The sequence below is a fragment of the Crocuta crocuta genome, unplaced genomic scaffold (assembly GCF_008692635.1).
Source record: "Crocuta crocuta isolate KB4526 unplaced genomic scaffold, BGI_CrCroc_1.0 scaffold64, whole genome shotgun sequence".
Lineage (NCBI taxonomy): Eukaryota > Metazoa > Chordata > Mammalia > Carnivora > Hyaenidae > Crocuta > Crocuta crocuta.
Window position 1 is genome coordinate 5,132,893 of NW_027530640.1, and position 16,107 is coordinate 5,148,999.

At 53.4% G+C, this 16,107-nt stretch overlaps 1 protein-coding gene across 3 annotated transcripts in view; it reads right to left on the reverse strand.

Annotated features, from left to right (window-relative positions):
• The window catches only part of ACSL6 (acyl-CoA synthetase long chain family member 6), a 61,733-nt gene that overhangs the window by 42,722 nt on the left and 2,904 nt on the right, over nt 1–16,107 (reverse strand). For all 3 annotated transcript variants that reach the window (XM_077768592.1, XM_077768591.1, XM_077768593.1), the window contains one exon: nt 1,702–1,922. In XM_077768592.1, coding sequence (XP_077624718.1) covers nt 1,702–1,922 — 221 coding nt within the window. The remainder of the gene's footprint in view (nt 1–1,701; nt 1,923–16,107) is intronic.

The following is a 16,107-nucleotide window of genomic DNA, read 5'->3' on the forward strand; positions in this document are numbered from 1 at the left end:
GTTCATTCATATAATAGAATGGGGAGTGTTGGCTAGAGTCAGGCTACCCTCTGGCATCAGGATCAGCCTGCCAAGGCTAGGTTAGGCTAATAATAATTTGGGTGCCATCTATCATTCACATAATAGTGTGAACTGGTTTGCGTACTGGCTAAAGGTACCTGTCCAGGAACACTCCTGCCTATGCCACATGACCCTTCTTACTGCACGAATTGGTCCTGTGTTTCCTTACTACTAAAATCCCAAAATAATTCCATGCTGCCCCCTCCAGGGTCCTGGCCCATGAGGCTTTGTCCTTGATGGCCTCTCCGAGTGAGTTATAATTAAAATTACCAAATAGTCTGGTGCTTTCTCTGTGTCACCTCACCAAATCCTTATCACAACTTCAGGAGGCAGACGCTCTTTTTTAATCCCTTGACAGTTCAGGACATTGAGGCTCAGATTGTTAAGAAACTGCCAAGGACCATTTAGCTACTAAGAGGAACGGCCAGCCCTTCAGGGCTCCATACACCAAGTGCCATTCTGGTCATCACTTTGCTAGCCCATCGGTAGTCCCTCTCCACTGTCCAGCCACCCCCTGGTGAGTCCCCATTTCTCAAAGCCACCAGGTACAAGGTCACATACCCACATCTTTGCACACAACATGTCATCTGCTGGAAAAGTGCCCTGAAGATCCCTATCCTATCTAGACATGCACCCTTTCCTAGCAGGCAAAACTGTGCTATAATCATGGCTGCCAAGATCAAGAGCAAAAAAGGCAAGACGTTGAACTGTGTATGCAGCATGACAGCTTTTAAAAATAGGGACAAACATCGCTCACAGACAATCGTTAATAGGTTTCTCAGGGTAGGAGAAGGTGGAAGCTCTTCACTCTGAGACCTTTTTTCCTTCTGAAGTATGAATATATTACCTGTTCAAAATGAATAAAGTTTAAAAAAAAGACAGTTTTTAAAAAGGCAAAATAGGGGCCCCTGCGTGCCTCAGTCACTTAAGTGTCCAGCTCACGTCATGATCTTTCAATTCATGTGATCAAGCCCCACATGGGGCTCTGTGCTGAGAGTGCAGAGCCTGCTTGGGAATTTCTCTCTCCCTCTCTCTCTGCCCCACCCCCACTCTCCTCTCTTTTTCAAAATAAATGAATAAACTTTTTTTAAAAAGGCAACTTAAATGTCACAAGTTTAGGAAAGAAAGAAATCTCACTAGTCTTTCTAGGTTTAGCCTGGAATACCCTTGTCTAGGCTGGGCCACTGCACCTTTCCTTCCCTTAGTGGCCTTCTCTGCAAGTTCATGTGCTTTGGGAGGGCAGGGCCATGGGTGGACTCACTTCTGAGTTCCAGCTCCAGACCATGGCTGGGCACAGGGAGACTCTGGGAGGGAATTTATCTGGCAGCTCCTTGAGAATCATAGGTTTTCTACTGAGGCACCAGTGAGCCAAGGTTTCCCACTGAAGAGGCGGGCAAACTAGAGGTCTGGTGCAAGGCCATGTCCGGGTTCTGCCCAGGATTCAATTCCTGGGAGAGGCAGAGGAGCATCTAGCAGGAGACTGCTCAAGGCCACTGAGGGGGCTTACTGCTTCACTGCCTGGGAAACCGAGATTCTCCGCACCATTTTAGGTCAAATCAGCTACAAGTTTGGCTTCTGCCTTCAAGACGCCTGTCCTCTGCCCATTCCTTCCCATAGCCCAGCCACTTGCACACAGCTCACCTCCACTTCCTCCGACTGCATCAGGAGGTTGCACGGTGGTTGTAAGGCCTTTGGCCGGTGAGTGAGCCAGTAGGCGAGGATGGCAGCCAGTGCACCCATACTCACAAGGGTGGTGGCTGAGAGGCTGCGGAAAAACTGGCCCAAGTCGCCCAGCTCGGGCAGCCGCAGCAACCTCAGTATCTCCTGTGTCTGCATCTTCTCCAGAAGCGAGAGGATGAACTCTGCAGGAAACAAGAGGTAGGTGAGAGAGGAGAGCTGATGGCAGGCTAGGGAGGGGTCTGGGTCTCTCCTTCCATCTGTCTTGGATCACAAGTGACAAAATGACCTCGGCCAGGCCCTGGCCAAATACAGTAGTGCAGGCCCTGGGCTGTTTGGGGTGTACAGTCTTCTGGTGCAACACAGTGTACGCCGGCAGCTGGCTTCCTGGATGGGCCTTTCCAGGTGACAGGCCAGAACCCTTCACGGTCGCACTTGACAGTCAGATATCTGGCCCGGTTTTCCTGAGAACCGTATGTTCAGGCCCTAGGCCATGGCTGGCAGATGCTTCCCTATCTTCCAGGGGCCAGGGCATGCTCTGAAGGCTCTGGAATGCTTCCTGAGCCCCAGGGTTTGGGTGCTCTGCCTCTCCTGTGTGCTCATATTATTTTGCCGATCTTTGCTCCCAGAGAATGAAGAGCACAGTGGCCAGAGTGAGTAGGTGAAGGGGTACGTGCTCCTCCTACTCCACCTCAAAGTTCCCAGCACCAGACCCTGACCCTGACGGAGACAGAGACAGGAAGGGGAGCAGAGCCCATGGACCCACTCTGACAGGTGCCTCTGGTCCTCATGCCATTAGGGCAATGATCTCTCTGGCAAGGGTCCAGTGAGTGACACAGCAGAGCTCCCCCAGGTCTACATCCTCATCTACCATAGGCTCTCCTTGAAGAAAAGTTGGAGCCAAAGTCCTGCCAGGGCCAGAGGTGACTCCAGGGCCAACTTTGTGAGGAACAATAAAGTTACCAAGTTGGGATCCAGGTACTGCTCCCTGGCCCCAGACTGCTGACCACTGTGCACTACGGCACTGCACAGCCACTGACCAAGCACCAAGAGACGGATGGCCCCACCACTAACTGGGTCCTGGGCCAGCCCCTCTGGGATCCCATTAGCTCATGTCCAGAGGACACAGAAGTGGCATAGGGGAGCATGTGTTAAGCTGGTGGGAAGGGAAAGAACCAAGGCCCAGAAAGAAAGGACTCAGGAAAGTGCTGTGTGCACTCCTAGGGGTAACCACACTCCTTGTGACTTCACATATGGTGGTCAGGGCACCATGCGTACCCACCACAGTCCAAGGGGCCACAGTGGGCCTCTCAGGACATAGAGAGGATGCGCCGGGGTGGGCAGTGGAAGTGTTGCTGTGAGGAGTACTAGTGAGTAAGTTTGGTTCAAAGAGAACAGGTCTCAGGAGCTGCCATGTTCTCCTGATGGCCACTAAGTGAGCAGTGATGGCAGGACAGACATGTGGCCAGTGGGGCTCAGGGTTCTGCACTTCACCCAGGACTAAGAGAGGCAGGGAGGATGGAGCAGGCACTGGATGCTTTCATCTTCACTAGGGCCTCTTCAGTGTCTCCGTCCAGTAGGATCTGTTGCTACGAGCACCACATAACACCTATAGGTCTGCCGACCTAATGAGGGCTGGGTAAGCTCCAGGCTGCCAGGCACCATTTATGGCCACTTCCCTTACTGGCCCTTGACCTTTGGAAGCAAGACTGTGGAGGTTTCCCTTTTTGGGAAACAGTGAGAAACTCAACAGTAGCCACTCCGTAGACCACAGAATATGAGCCAAACAGCAACTGCTTGACCCTTGAGAAAGGAGCAATCCACTGAAATCCCGATAAATGGTATTTGTACTAAATTGTAACATTACCGCACCAGAGATGAGATCAGTGATTTGCAAGTCACTGCCGAGAAAGCAAGTAAAGCTTGGTTCAAATCCCTTCTTCTTCACTTTTACGTGACCCAAGGTTGCATGTAATTCACGTCTCTGGACCTCCACTTGCCCATCTTTAATATGGGGACAGTATCACAGAGACACTTACTCATGCTATATCTGGCACAGTTAGAGGCACGGCGTGACTAAACAGATGGTTAAGGGGTATGGTTGTCAGACAAGGAGGCAGGTCCAAGCACCCGGCAGAGGTGGCTGGACTCTGGATGTGGTCCCTCAAGAGTTTATGCTCTATAGATGGCACAATGGGCAGTGTGAGTGTCTGCGTCCTGGGACCACTTCTGAACCACCCACAGGTTCTAGGTGCCCCCTGGATAGCACAGAAAGTGTGCCCCCAGCCAGTCCTTTCATTCTCACTGAGTTCCTGAGCTGGAAACCCAGTTTTACCAACAGCCTCCTTGAGCTACATCAGTTTTGAGGCCATCTCACAGGAACAAATCACTCCTGGCATATCGATCACATTATGGTTCTGCACCAGCAAAGAGGCCCAGCTATGGACCCCAGTGAATTCACCAAGGAAAACCACTCTGGGAAGACCCTGGGCAGGCAGCCAGCTAGCTTCCTTGGGACATTTACTTCTCTAAGCTGCAGATGGGAAGACCAAGTCACAGCCATGCCTATCAGAGAAATAACTCAGTACACATAGTGGACAACCCAGATGTGTTCATCAGCTCTTAGGGTGGGCTGGGAGCTGACATTTCATCTAATGGAAACTGATTCAATGGGCTGAGAAGCCTCTGACAAGCCCTAAGATCTTGTTCAGTTGTATGGTTCCCCCAAAATTCCAGAGAGAACCTTATAGTCTCTGGTCCTTGGCAGTTGCTCATGGGCCCTGAGCTATGGCAAGGGGTATCTGCAGCATGTGCTGCAGTGCTGGGTTTTCCACAGAGGACAGCTCGGGTGGCCAGGTCATCCATCCACCCACCCAACCCCCATTCACTCAGCAGACCCTCACATGGCCACCGCTCTCATCTAGCTCAGTGCTGGGCCCTGGGACAAGCCAGAGGTGGGCCTGTCCTCCCCGCGGGAGACTCACGAAGGAACAGGCAGTGCTGTGCAGTGTGGTCTGGGCTGTGCTCAGGCATGGGGAGCCCAACGCAGGCATGGTGAGTCAGGACAGGCTTCTGGCAGGAAGTTATACTCATGTTGAGATGGAAAGATGAAGAGGAAAGGGTGCCCCGAGCAGAGGGAAGCAAAGGTACAGAGGCTGGAGCTGACAGAGAACAGGGAGCACTGAATATCCAACTCAGGAAATAAAGTCTGAGCCTAGAAAATCTTGTACAAAGGTCAGCGCCACAAGTCTGAGAAGCTATCAGAAGTCACCAAAGCATCACAGTCCCCAGGAGAGAGAGGAACAGAACTTGTCTAAACTTGAATTCCTGGGGTCTGGGAAGCCCTTGCCAAAGGTGGGGACACACACAAACTCCACTGAAGAAGTGAGGGAGCGAGGATCCAGGCCCCAGACTACAGCCTCCCACACCACTACCTCATGTGGTACTACTACCCCACCCTTGCCAACACTGGACCATCCATGCCCATACCTGTGCCCTCATTTGCAGTGGGGTTGAACCCACAGATAACCACCTCCAGACCTGCTCAGAAAGGCCCAGGCCCAGGATGCAGGAGAAGGGGGCAGCACAAGGCCACCAGAACCTGTGAAGCGGGATCAGGTAGTCGGCCCCTTTGTCTGTCCTTCACTGTGCACACACTCAGGGCGGGTGCCTCGAGCATCTTCTCCTGGCTAGGACCTTCTCTCCAGATAACCCACTTCCCTGGGGCAATGGAGGGTGGTGGAGAAAGGGCTTGACTAGCACTCCTCCTCAGGCTCCTACTTAGGTACCCACCCTTAAGGAAGCACCTGAAGTGACTTACAGCACCCTGAGGCTGGGCCTGCACCCCTCCCTGCTGGGCAGCAACCAAGAGAACCAGTGGTGCATGTATCATTCTCCTAGGCTTGCTGACCTTCTCAGACACAGTCAAGGCTGCCTGCGTCTACCCTGAGATTCCCTGCAGACCTGGGAGCCACCGCAGGGCAGAGCTGCAAATCCAGGTCTTCTGAGGACATGGGCCTGAGAGCCAACCCATGCCACCAAACCGTTGGCATGGGGGCAGGGTACAGCCAGGGCCTGGGTCTGGTCTCATTTCATTATTTCAAAGGGCCTTGGCCTCCTCTGACCTTCACTCCCTTTCCATTGAATTAGGGTGGGGCTCGGTGGTCCCTGGGGTCCCTGCAAGAGCTGCCTCCTCCCGTGCCCCAGGAGGCTCTCCTGGTTGCAGCAGCATGGGACGTGGGATGGGGGTGGGCTGGGCGGCACCCAACGGAATCAGTGGTGCACTGTTGCCAAGTGAGTGTTTGTAAATATTCCGCTGGTGGGAAGACCCAGCTCTCAGCACAAACTAGTCTCTTCTCCTCCGGCATATCCGATGCCTCTTTGTTCTCTGGCACAGAACAGTTCAGGACCCCAAGTGGTGGCACAGGCTAGGGGATTGGGATTCCCCCCCATCCCCTGCCTCCCCGTACCATGTTCTTCACTGATTTGGGGCACGTGGAAGGTGGGTGGTGAGCAGCATAGGTGTCAAAGCCCAGGAAGGGAGAGAATAGGAAGGAAGAAAGAGACCCTGGTGGGAAGCATATTGCACCAAGGTGGCATGTGGCAGGGGTAGAGCCCCAGGGCACAGTCTCTGTGGAGAGGGCCCTGAGGCCCATGGCTCAGATCCAAGAACCCTGAACAGACCCAGCCTCCTAACCCCAGCACTCTTGACCTTCACAAGCTACCTAGATGGCTCTGTCAGGGCCACCTCCTAGACATCTCTCAAAGCTAACTGCTCCTCTCCACCCCCACAGCTCCTGGCCTAGTCCAGCCACCACCAAGTGCAGTTCAGATTCCCACATCAGTCCCCTCACAGGCGTCCCTGCTTTTAACCAGTGCTTATGCTGATACCAAGGTTATTTTCTTGGTACACAGGTATGACCATGTTGCGTTACTACTCAAAAGCTTTTTCTGGCTCCCTACTAACTTAGGACAAAAGTCCAGATTCATCACACCAGTGCTGAGGGACTCCATGACCCTGAGGTTCTTCCCTCCCCTTTAAAATCACCCAGGTTCCCTCTGAATCCACCTGGGGTGGGGTGGGAGTTTTTGCAATGGGGCTCTGGGTCTCTGTGGTAGGCAAGCACAAGTCGAGCCACCAGATCATTAAAGAACCTCCTCAACTCTCAATGAAAGGCTCAGAAAGAAAATCACAACCTCCCCCATGGCCCAGGGTCCCCAGCAAACAAGTTAGGGAAAGGGTCTGAAGGTAAGTTCTGGTGCTGCACTGACCTGGTCCAAACCTTGACTCAGACCCTTGAGAGCTGTATGACCCTGGGGAAGTCAATTTACCCCTCTGGGCCTCTGCTCAAACAAGCCAATGGACAGAGAGTGTGGTGCCAATCACACAGTAAGTGAAACACTCGGTAGACGATAGTTAGCTAAAGCGGTTACTCCATCTCTTTGCCAGCCGAAAGGGCTCAAAGATAACTTGCCAAAAGTACATGCATTTACACCCTACCTTTCCAGAGGGCTCCTGGCACTGGGGAGGCGGCTGAACTGGTCCCACAGTACCAGCCTCCCTTTTTAAAGGGTGTGTGGGGCTCAGGGAGAGAGCTTACCACATCTTGAGCAAGGCACAAAAGTGGCGAAGGCCCTGCCCCAAGTCTGCCCTCCTGGGGACAGCGGATGGCAACAGCCGCCTGCTCTGAGAAGCCGGGTGGTGGTGGAGGCGTTAGCAGTGGTGGCAGAGGCTCCCTGGCGGCCGTGGGAGCAGGTCTGGCAGGACCTGGGCACAGAACAGCTCTATGAGGAGCTGCTGGCCCCCCCTCCTTTCATCTGCACATTGGGCAGCACTGGCTCAGATCAGCTTAGAGCCAAGCAACCCGCCTTAACCCCCACTCTGCCAGGTTGCCAGAACTCCGTTCACTGCCTCTATCCCACCCCCACTCCGTCTTCAGTCCTGGACGGGAGTTTGCCAAATGGGTTGCTTAAGGACAAAGCCTCTTTACACATCCATCTGTGACACCGATTAGGGGCCAGAGCCTCAGCCAGGGGCTGGAGACCTGCAGCCAGCGTGACTAGCGGAGGTAGTAGGAAGTAGTGGGGAGTGGGGGTGGGGACGCCAGGTCTCTGGCTGAGAGAGGCATCTAGATGCCCAGAGACTCCATCTCCAGCCGCTCCCAGGGACTGCCTCCGCTCCCTGCCCCCATAAGGTCACAATCTATCTCCTTGGGGAAAGGAAGGAAACTGGGCACAGCACCACACACAACACCGGCTCAGAGACGCTCTGGATACTTCAGACCAAGACCAGAAGATATTGGCTTGTCTTTTCTGCAAGACCCCAGGCCAGCACACCAGCCCCTCCTTAATGACAGCCCTTAGAGACACCGTTTCCTGGTTTGCCAGGGACTGGACATCCTGGAGCCAGAATCCACACCCTGGCCTGTTGGAACCGAAGCTGATCTCAGACATCTCTCAGCACCTCCGGCAAACAGACTGGGACCGGAGATCCCACAGACTCCCAGGGCCTCCCTCCGGCAAGGTTTGTCTCCACGGGGTTGGGGGGAAGGCATCAGGTATGGCCATTTTTCACTCCTACTTTGGCGACCAGCATGTGGCTGGGCACATAGTAGCAACACAGTAGTCCCTGTTAAAGAGTGAAAGGCAAGTCCAGGCCACAGTAGCCAGCTCCCCACCCTCCAGGCTCTACCCATAGCAGGTGCGTCCGAGTCTGCCAAGATGGGCCCACTGTTAACCCAAATCCGACCTACCTCCTCAGCAGCAGGACTGCCCCATGCCACAGTTCAGTGTTCTGAGCTCCCTCTTAAGGGGCTGCGTGCACAACTTACCTGGCAAGTCCATAGGCCTTGCAACACTTTCCCTGCGGCTGATGGGGCCTCTATTGCTCTGCCCACCACCTGGGGCAGGCCCTGAGGAGAACTTCCCACCTCAGGAGCCCCCACCTGGAATCGGGAAGGAACTTATCTGGGCCAGCAGGTCCCAGCCTCCTCCAATCCACCCAGAAGCAGCTTTAAAATGCACAAATGTCTGAGGACCCATGGTCTGTTCATAAAGCTCCTACCTCCTCCTTCTTAGCAGGACCCCTACATTTCTCTAGCCATCTTCAGAGATGTTTTAAAATAAGACAAAAATCTTCCTTTAATGCCTCTCAGGGCCGCTTTCAGAGCAGGAAAGTCAGCAGCCACGACCAAGGTCCTGGCTGATGGAAAACCACACAGAGTGCCGGGGACACAGAGCCACAGCAGCAGTTCTGTCCCAGGAAGTGTGTGGCCCAGTCGCTAGGTTAAGAAAAGCACAAACCTCACCATTATACCTGCATGACCCTGACATGCAGACACACAAACACAGCATTCCACCCTTGGCCCACATTTCCACCCGGTCCTCACAGGTATTCATGACTATCTCTACTACATGAGGCTTTCTCTCCATCTTCCTCTTGGGTTTTAATTAGAGTCACAGAACCACAGATGATTGGGGCAGAGACGGGGCCCAGGGCCTCCCCAACCAGGGAGCTGCCAGGAGAGACGCACTGCACATCCCCCAGGAGGCTGGGATGCCGGTTGCCAGGTTACAGAGCTACTCACCTGCCGAGCTTCCCCAAGGAGGCTGATTATAGCTCTGAAGGTCCAATTAAGCCGCTTCACTGTGGAAAAGCCCACCTACGGTTAACTGTGCCTGACCACTGTGCAGGGCCACCACCTGAACCAGCTAGCCGGGACTCACCGTGAACATGCCTCCCTTTAGCAATTCATTCAGTGCAGGAAAACAGCCTTCGCGGCCCTCTGATACCTCCCACCTTCCTCCCACCATGCCAGCGCCTTTAAAGAATCCCACTCACCCTAAGCCCCGGTCAGGGAACATGGGCCCACATTCCTGATGATAACACCAGGAAGCCAGGCTCAAACAACACTTTCAGGAACTTAAAAATACAAATAACCTTGAGGACAGAGGAGCAAACAGAAACACAGTGTCTTTCACAAGCTCTGAGATAAACGTTGTCCTTTCCATGAATCGGGCCCAGCTAAAATTTCAGAGCAAAGAGGGGCATCAGAAGGGACTGGCAGAAGTCCCTTTGGAAATATTTACCGAGGACGATAACCAGGGCCGAGGGTGTGGATGAGCCTCAACCTCATTGCCCTTCCTTCCACACCAAGCCCCAGGACAGCAGGCAGGACTCAGGGATGCTGAGCACCGCCCAAGCAGAGGGACACCCCCTGGCCAGGCCCCACTGTGCAGGGAGCCAAATCCTGTGGCTGCAACATGATCCTTTCCCCTCCCAGACAGTCCGTGTTAGGACTCCCAGTGTCCTGGCCTCAGGAGCAGTGATCCATTTCTGTTACCGGCCCACACAGAGGACATACTGTGAACCCAACACATTCAAGCTCAGAAAGGGACCATAGGCCACTCCTGGCAGGGCCAGGGTCTCAGGGCTCACTGCAGGTGGCTGCGTGGCCCAGGTGGGAGCCACTCAGGAGCACTCGGGGACACCCTGCTTGGGAAGAAATGCACAGAAGACAGGACCTGAGGCACGTCCTCAGTCAGGGACAGGGAGCAAGGTGGGAATTGGGAGCACGTGGAAAGGAGTGATCTGAGAGGGGACAGAGTGATAAAAGTGGGTTGGTAACTTGCAGAAGCAGCGAAACAGACTGTAAGATATTGAGGCTCCTAAGAAAGAAGCAGGAGTCTGGCTGTACTGAGGAAAGGGGCGGAAGCCGGGGCTGGGAGGAGAGCATTTAGCTGCAGAAGAAAAAAGCCTTGGTACCTGTATATACGCCTCATACCTTCAGTGTCACAGCCATAGCTAAGAGAACCCACCAGCTCCTAGTACCCTGGGGTTTAAGATGTAGAATTGCCCCCCTGCCAAGGCAAGCTGTGACCATAGACCCCTGCTAAAGAGGCCAGTGCTGCAGCCAGGAGCCAACAAGACTCCATCCCACCATTCTAAGTGCCACTGTATTTTCACAGAACAGACAATGAGCAGAGAAGAGAGAGTTTTGCCTTTGGTTAGAAGTAAATTTTCTGGAAAATTTGATAATTAGCTTGATTTTCTGGCTCCCCCATACTCTGACGAAGTTTCCCTTCTGAATGCCACAAAGAAACAAATCTGAGTTTCACTTAGTTCAGCGGAAGGCCATGTCTGTCAGTGGGGCCTTGCCACTTCCTGATTCAACCCTCTGGAGGTCAGGGCCACAAAGCAGCTGTCTCTTACTGTCCTAGCGCCGCAAGGTCCTGTTGTCAGCCACTGAGAGCCTCTGGTGTCCACAGGGTTAATGTCAGGGCTCAAGTGGCCCAGCCCTCAACAGGGCAGGAGCATTGAGAACTCAGGCCTCCTTTTCAAGGCCAGGATGAATGGGGAATATGCAAATGCCCGCCTCCCGAGGAGTGCAGGGGAGGGCCTGGGTCTGTATCTTTCCACTCTGGGCCTGTCACATGAAAGGGTGTGTATTCGTGCTGCTGGCTCCGGCGCCAGACTGGGGCTGTTCTCACCAGAAAACAAAAATCTCTTTCAGACCCAAGCGAAAACGAGGCCCTGGCTGGCCCAGGAAGGCTGTTGGGCGTTGTTCACACTGACCCACCGAGAGCAGCCATCACTTGGATTCTCACTGAACCCACTACCTTTCCAGATGGAGCCAGAGGCCTCTGTGGCCCCGAGGAAAGAAAGCACTGTGTGGGGTCAAGGTGGGTGGCACCAAGAAGTAAGCTTGGCTCCTTCTGAGGATTAGTTGGTTTTGACCCTTTCAAAATTAGAAATGGTTGGGTCTAAGGTCACCACCTTTTATATATGAGGGAACTTTGGTGATGTTCATGGTCTTGATGGTTAAACATGGAGAAAGAAAAGGGAAGAAAAACGTAATGGTAAACAAAAGACCATGCAGGGCCCAGAGAGGGCTTTTAAGAATGGAGGCCATGTGCATCCTCTGCCTACTCGCCAGGAACTGCTGCCACGCTGCCCTCAAGCTGTGGGTGGGGTAACCCAGCGTGCAAGATCACAAGCTTCTGGGACACTCCAAGGCTTGGACTCCATCCTCAACAGAGGCCCCATGACAAGCTCAGACTTCAGTTTTGTTCAGACTTCCAGAGGCCAGAAGACCTTTTCTGACACCCGAGGGTCGCCAGGACCAGAGTACAGATCTTGTACCTTATGAAGTATGGATGCTACTCAGACTCCCATTAACAGGAGACAGTGACACAGGGAGATCTCAAACACACACTTGATAGCTTAGCCTGAGAGGAAATCTAGGGCAAAAACACTTGAGGAACTGATTTGGAGCTCACAGGAGGTGTGGTGCTGCTCTGCAGGGCCTGGGCGGCTTCTCAGCCCAGGGAAAACACCCATCTCTAATGAGCATCCACTGCTGTTCCCGCCTCAGGTCTTCCTTCTGTAAATTGGGGCCACACAGTACCCCCACGATGCCAAGATGCCAGGCATGTCTGTGAGGGTTTGGGGAACTGCCCCAAGGGGAACAGGTCAGAGGAAGGGGAGGAACAGGAAGGGAAAGGACACTTCAGTACAGATGGAAAGGGTGCTTCACGGGTCACAGCCTTCCTTGATGTCTGACCTGTGGCAAGGAGATTAGGGACATATGTACCCACACCTCGAGCCAGCCCATTGTTCAGGAGAAGGCCTGCCCTCCCTTTCTCTCCACCACCCGAAGCAGAGCTGGGATTGTGGGGAGAGACTGTAGACAGGGTGGGGGGCTGAGTAAGGGTGAGTTGAGGGCATCTCCAAGAGAACCACATCCAACCCATCTGTTGGAAGGTACTGTCGCCGTTAACACTGAAGGGGGCTCCTGGGGCTTAGGTGGCTTCATGCAGCCCCAGCTCAAAAGGCCATAACAGAGGGGCCAGAAGCACTACCCTTTTCAAAGTTAAGGAGTCACTGCAGGCCTGGATGGGTCCCGGTGAGTCCCCCTTCTCCATGTTGTTAACTACCTTCATCTCCTTGGCCTCTAGAGCCTCACCATCCAGCCTCTGGCCAACCTCCCTGTCCAACCTCACTGGCAGGCCCATATTTTATCCTGCTTCTGTCTCTGACTGACTTCACTGTGTCTCCCTGTGGCCCTTCTGCCTATTTGACAGGATCTGTAGTCACTGTCCAGAATGGACTATAGCCAAGGCTAGGCTAGGGGTTAGTGGTCAGGAGGAGACTGACTGGAGAAACTTAGCCCCAGCAACATTCCACATGCTGGAGGGTACCAAAGGGCCTTGTAGCAGGGCCGAGTCTTGCTTGGTCCTCAGGATCCCCCTCCTGTACTGGTGGGCCAGGCTGGTGCGGTGCTGGGAGTGGGGTGGGTTTCCTGGTGTTGGTTAGTGGCTTGGTCTCAGAGTTGCCCATTTGACCCAAGCCTGCCTATCCTCTCTCTTTCCTCCACTAGCTGTCAATTGCTGGGTCTGTTCTTGGCCTCAACAGGTGTCATTCCAGATTTGCTTATCCCAGGGCCTGACAATGGAGATGCTCATTGTTCCCTCACTGGTACCATCCTGGCCTAGCTCTAAACCCCCCGAAGACAGTTGTCTCAGAATGCAGGCCTGAATGGGCAAATCAGAAGCCAACCCCACCACCCCAACCATTCTCCACAGACACCCCCAGCCAAATACCTGGACTAGCTGTTAGGAAAGGAAAGATGTCTCTGGGAAGAGCAGGTAGGTAGGCACAGGTGGGACTTCTTGGGATCTGAAATCCTTCAGGCTCTGAGATTACAGGTTGGGCCTCAGAGCAGAGAGCTCAGCTTGGTTCAGAACTTGTCCCAACCCCATCTTTCCGCTTCTGCCTGTCACAGACCCCAAGGCTCACATGAGTCAAAAAGCCACAAAAAGGAACGAGGTCTGGGAATGACTACGCCCACCATGAGCTCCCAGAGCAGCCAAGCCATGGTGAGAGACCAGCCTGGGCATCCAGAAGGGACACTCCAATGGCCCCAAGTAGCATCCCTGAGGCTCAGTGGGTGACTAGTGAGGATTCTGGCCAGGCCAAGGCAGGAAATGGGGCCATCACACCAGACCATCCAGTGAGCTGAGGACCCTGGCTAGGGCCTCCCATCTGCTCTGCTTGGCCAGGGCTCCCACCCTATTGTATCTCTAAGGAAACAAAAGCACCTCACCCTCAGAGAAGATCATATTCCACAAAACAAATCACCTGCAGGTATGGGTTGGATCCTTCCTTCCTTCAGCAGAAACTTTTGGAGCACCTCCTTCTGTTCTGGGTTCTTAGCACTGACGGTTCCCCCATGAAGGCTGACCTGTCCTGCCTGCAAGGAGTTCCCACCTGCCTTCCCCTGCTGCTTCTTGCACACTGGCATCACCCCTCAGTGGGGCACAGAGCCTGGGACCTACCAAAAGCACTTGCAAGATCTATTATTTGCTAAGTGATGTGTGGTAAGAGAACGGCTTATAAAACACATCGTTATTAAAATAAATTATTCTCATGGAATTCTTCATATTATTCATTTATGCAATAAACAGCAGTGCACACTGCGCCTGGCCGCAGACTGGGGCACAGAGAGGAGAAGCTCTGGCCCTGCCCTCTAGGAGATCATGCTAGAGGAGGCGCAAAACTTCAGTTCAGTGGGACAGGTGCCATTAGGTGTGGCATGTGGATGCGCAGGGGTAGTGTCACCTTGGCCACCCACATGTCCAGTATGGGCTATGTGTCTTTGACGCAGCCACTGCACGGAACAAAGCCCAGGCCAGTATCCTTGGGCCTGCAGAACCCAGCCCTGATGACCTCACTGGCCAAGCAGAGTTTGTCCCTAGAATTCCCTCACTCCTATGACCAGTCTTTCCTCAGACGGGTCCTTCTGCCTAGAATGCCACATCAGAACCCTGCACCTGCTTTAAGGAAAGCCTAGCTTGAATTAACATTTTATTTTATTTTTTATTTTTTTAAAATGTTTAAAAAATAAATAAATAAATAAAATGTTTTTATTTATTTCTGAGAGAGAGAGAGAGAGAGAGAGCAGGAGCAGGGGGTCAGAGAGAGAGGGAGACACAGAATCCGAAACAGGCTCCAGGCTCTGAGCTTGCTGTCAGCACAGAGCCCAATGTGGGGCTCGAACCCACAAACCGTAAGATCATGACCTGAGCCGAAGTCAGATGCTTAACTGACTGAGCCACTCAGGCGCCCTTTGAATTAACATTTTAAAGGGTCCTTTCCTATGTGCCAGCCCCTGCTGTTGGCACTTTATGTCCTCTCTTTAAACCTTCCCCCTTCCAAGGACCTCTCCCTTACTTGTGCCCACTGACAACTCTGCTGGAGGGCTCATGCCCTGGCTGCTCATGTCTGATGGTCCCTCCCTGGACTGGACGTCGGAGGGTATGGTCTGGCTCACAGCTCTTAGGAGTTGCTTCACCCTTGAATCTCTCTGAGTCTCACTGCTTCATCTTCTAAATGGGGATAACAGCACCACAGTGTTGTGGGGGAGATTAAAGGAAAAGTTAGAGAACTGTAGAACACAGGGCCTGGCACATGGTAGGTGCTCAGGGAAACAGAAGTCAAATCAGCACGTTCGCAACAACACTTTCCCCCATGAAAACAACCCCCCTCCCACATTCCATAAATATGTGAGTGCCTACTATGTGCCACGCTAACATGGCTAATCACAAAGTGCAGCTTGTGTTACACAAATGCCTGTAACTTTTGCCTCTTTCTGCAAATAAGCCAGAGCCTCATGCTCACTTATTCTGCTTTTCATGTGTATGGGACAGTCCTGGGTCTCATCTGGGTCCGAAGCTGAACCAAAGTCAGCCTTCTGAAGGTCAACCTAAGGGCCCTTATAATCACATGAAAAAGAAAACCAGCCAGACAGCTGAAAGGCCCGGTTCTGTCGCCCTCTGGTGTTGGTGTGCTGTCACTGGTAGGCTGGGGAGGATAAGGTGCTGAGGTGAGAATTCTCCTACGGGGCAGTGCGCCATGTGCAAATCTAAATTTTCTTCTGTGAGGCATGTCCTCAGCTGTTCTGCCTGGAGCTCCACAATCCTTTCAGGTCCCAAGTGCCTCCTTGGGCCCCCTGTAACGGCCCACACTACTGGGAGCCTGGGATCAGTGGGTGGGAAGATGTGATGGGGTTGAACAGAGCCAAGCTGTGCAAGCCTGCACCTGCTTTGGACACTTACAGCCAGATGGCTGCCACACCAGTCTCTGCAACCAAAGCCAGCCTTCATTCCCCACAGTCACAGCTGGGGCCTCCTACCTTCCCCTTCCAGGAGCCCGGCCTCAACCTGAGCCACATCTAATCTCATCCAAACCATCAACAGCCTCTCTGCGCCCAACAGCCTCCATCCTCCCCCTGCTGGCTGAGCCTGGCCAGTGCAGCTGAACAGAAAGCTGCTCTGCAGGCTAAAGAAACCCTCTCTCCTCTGGAATCTCCA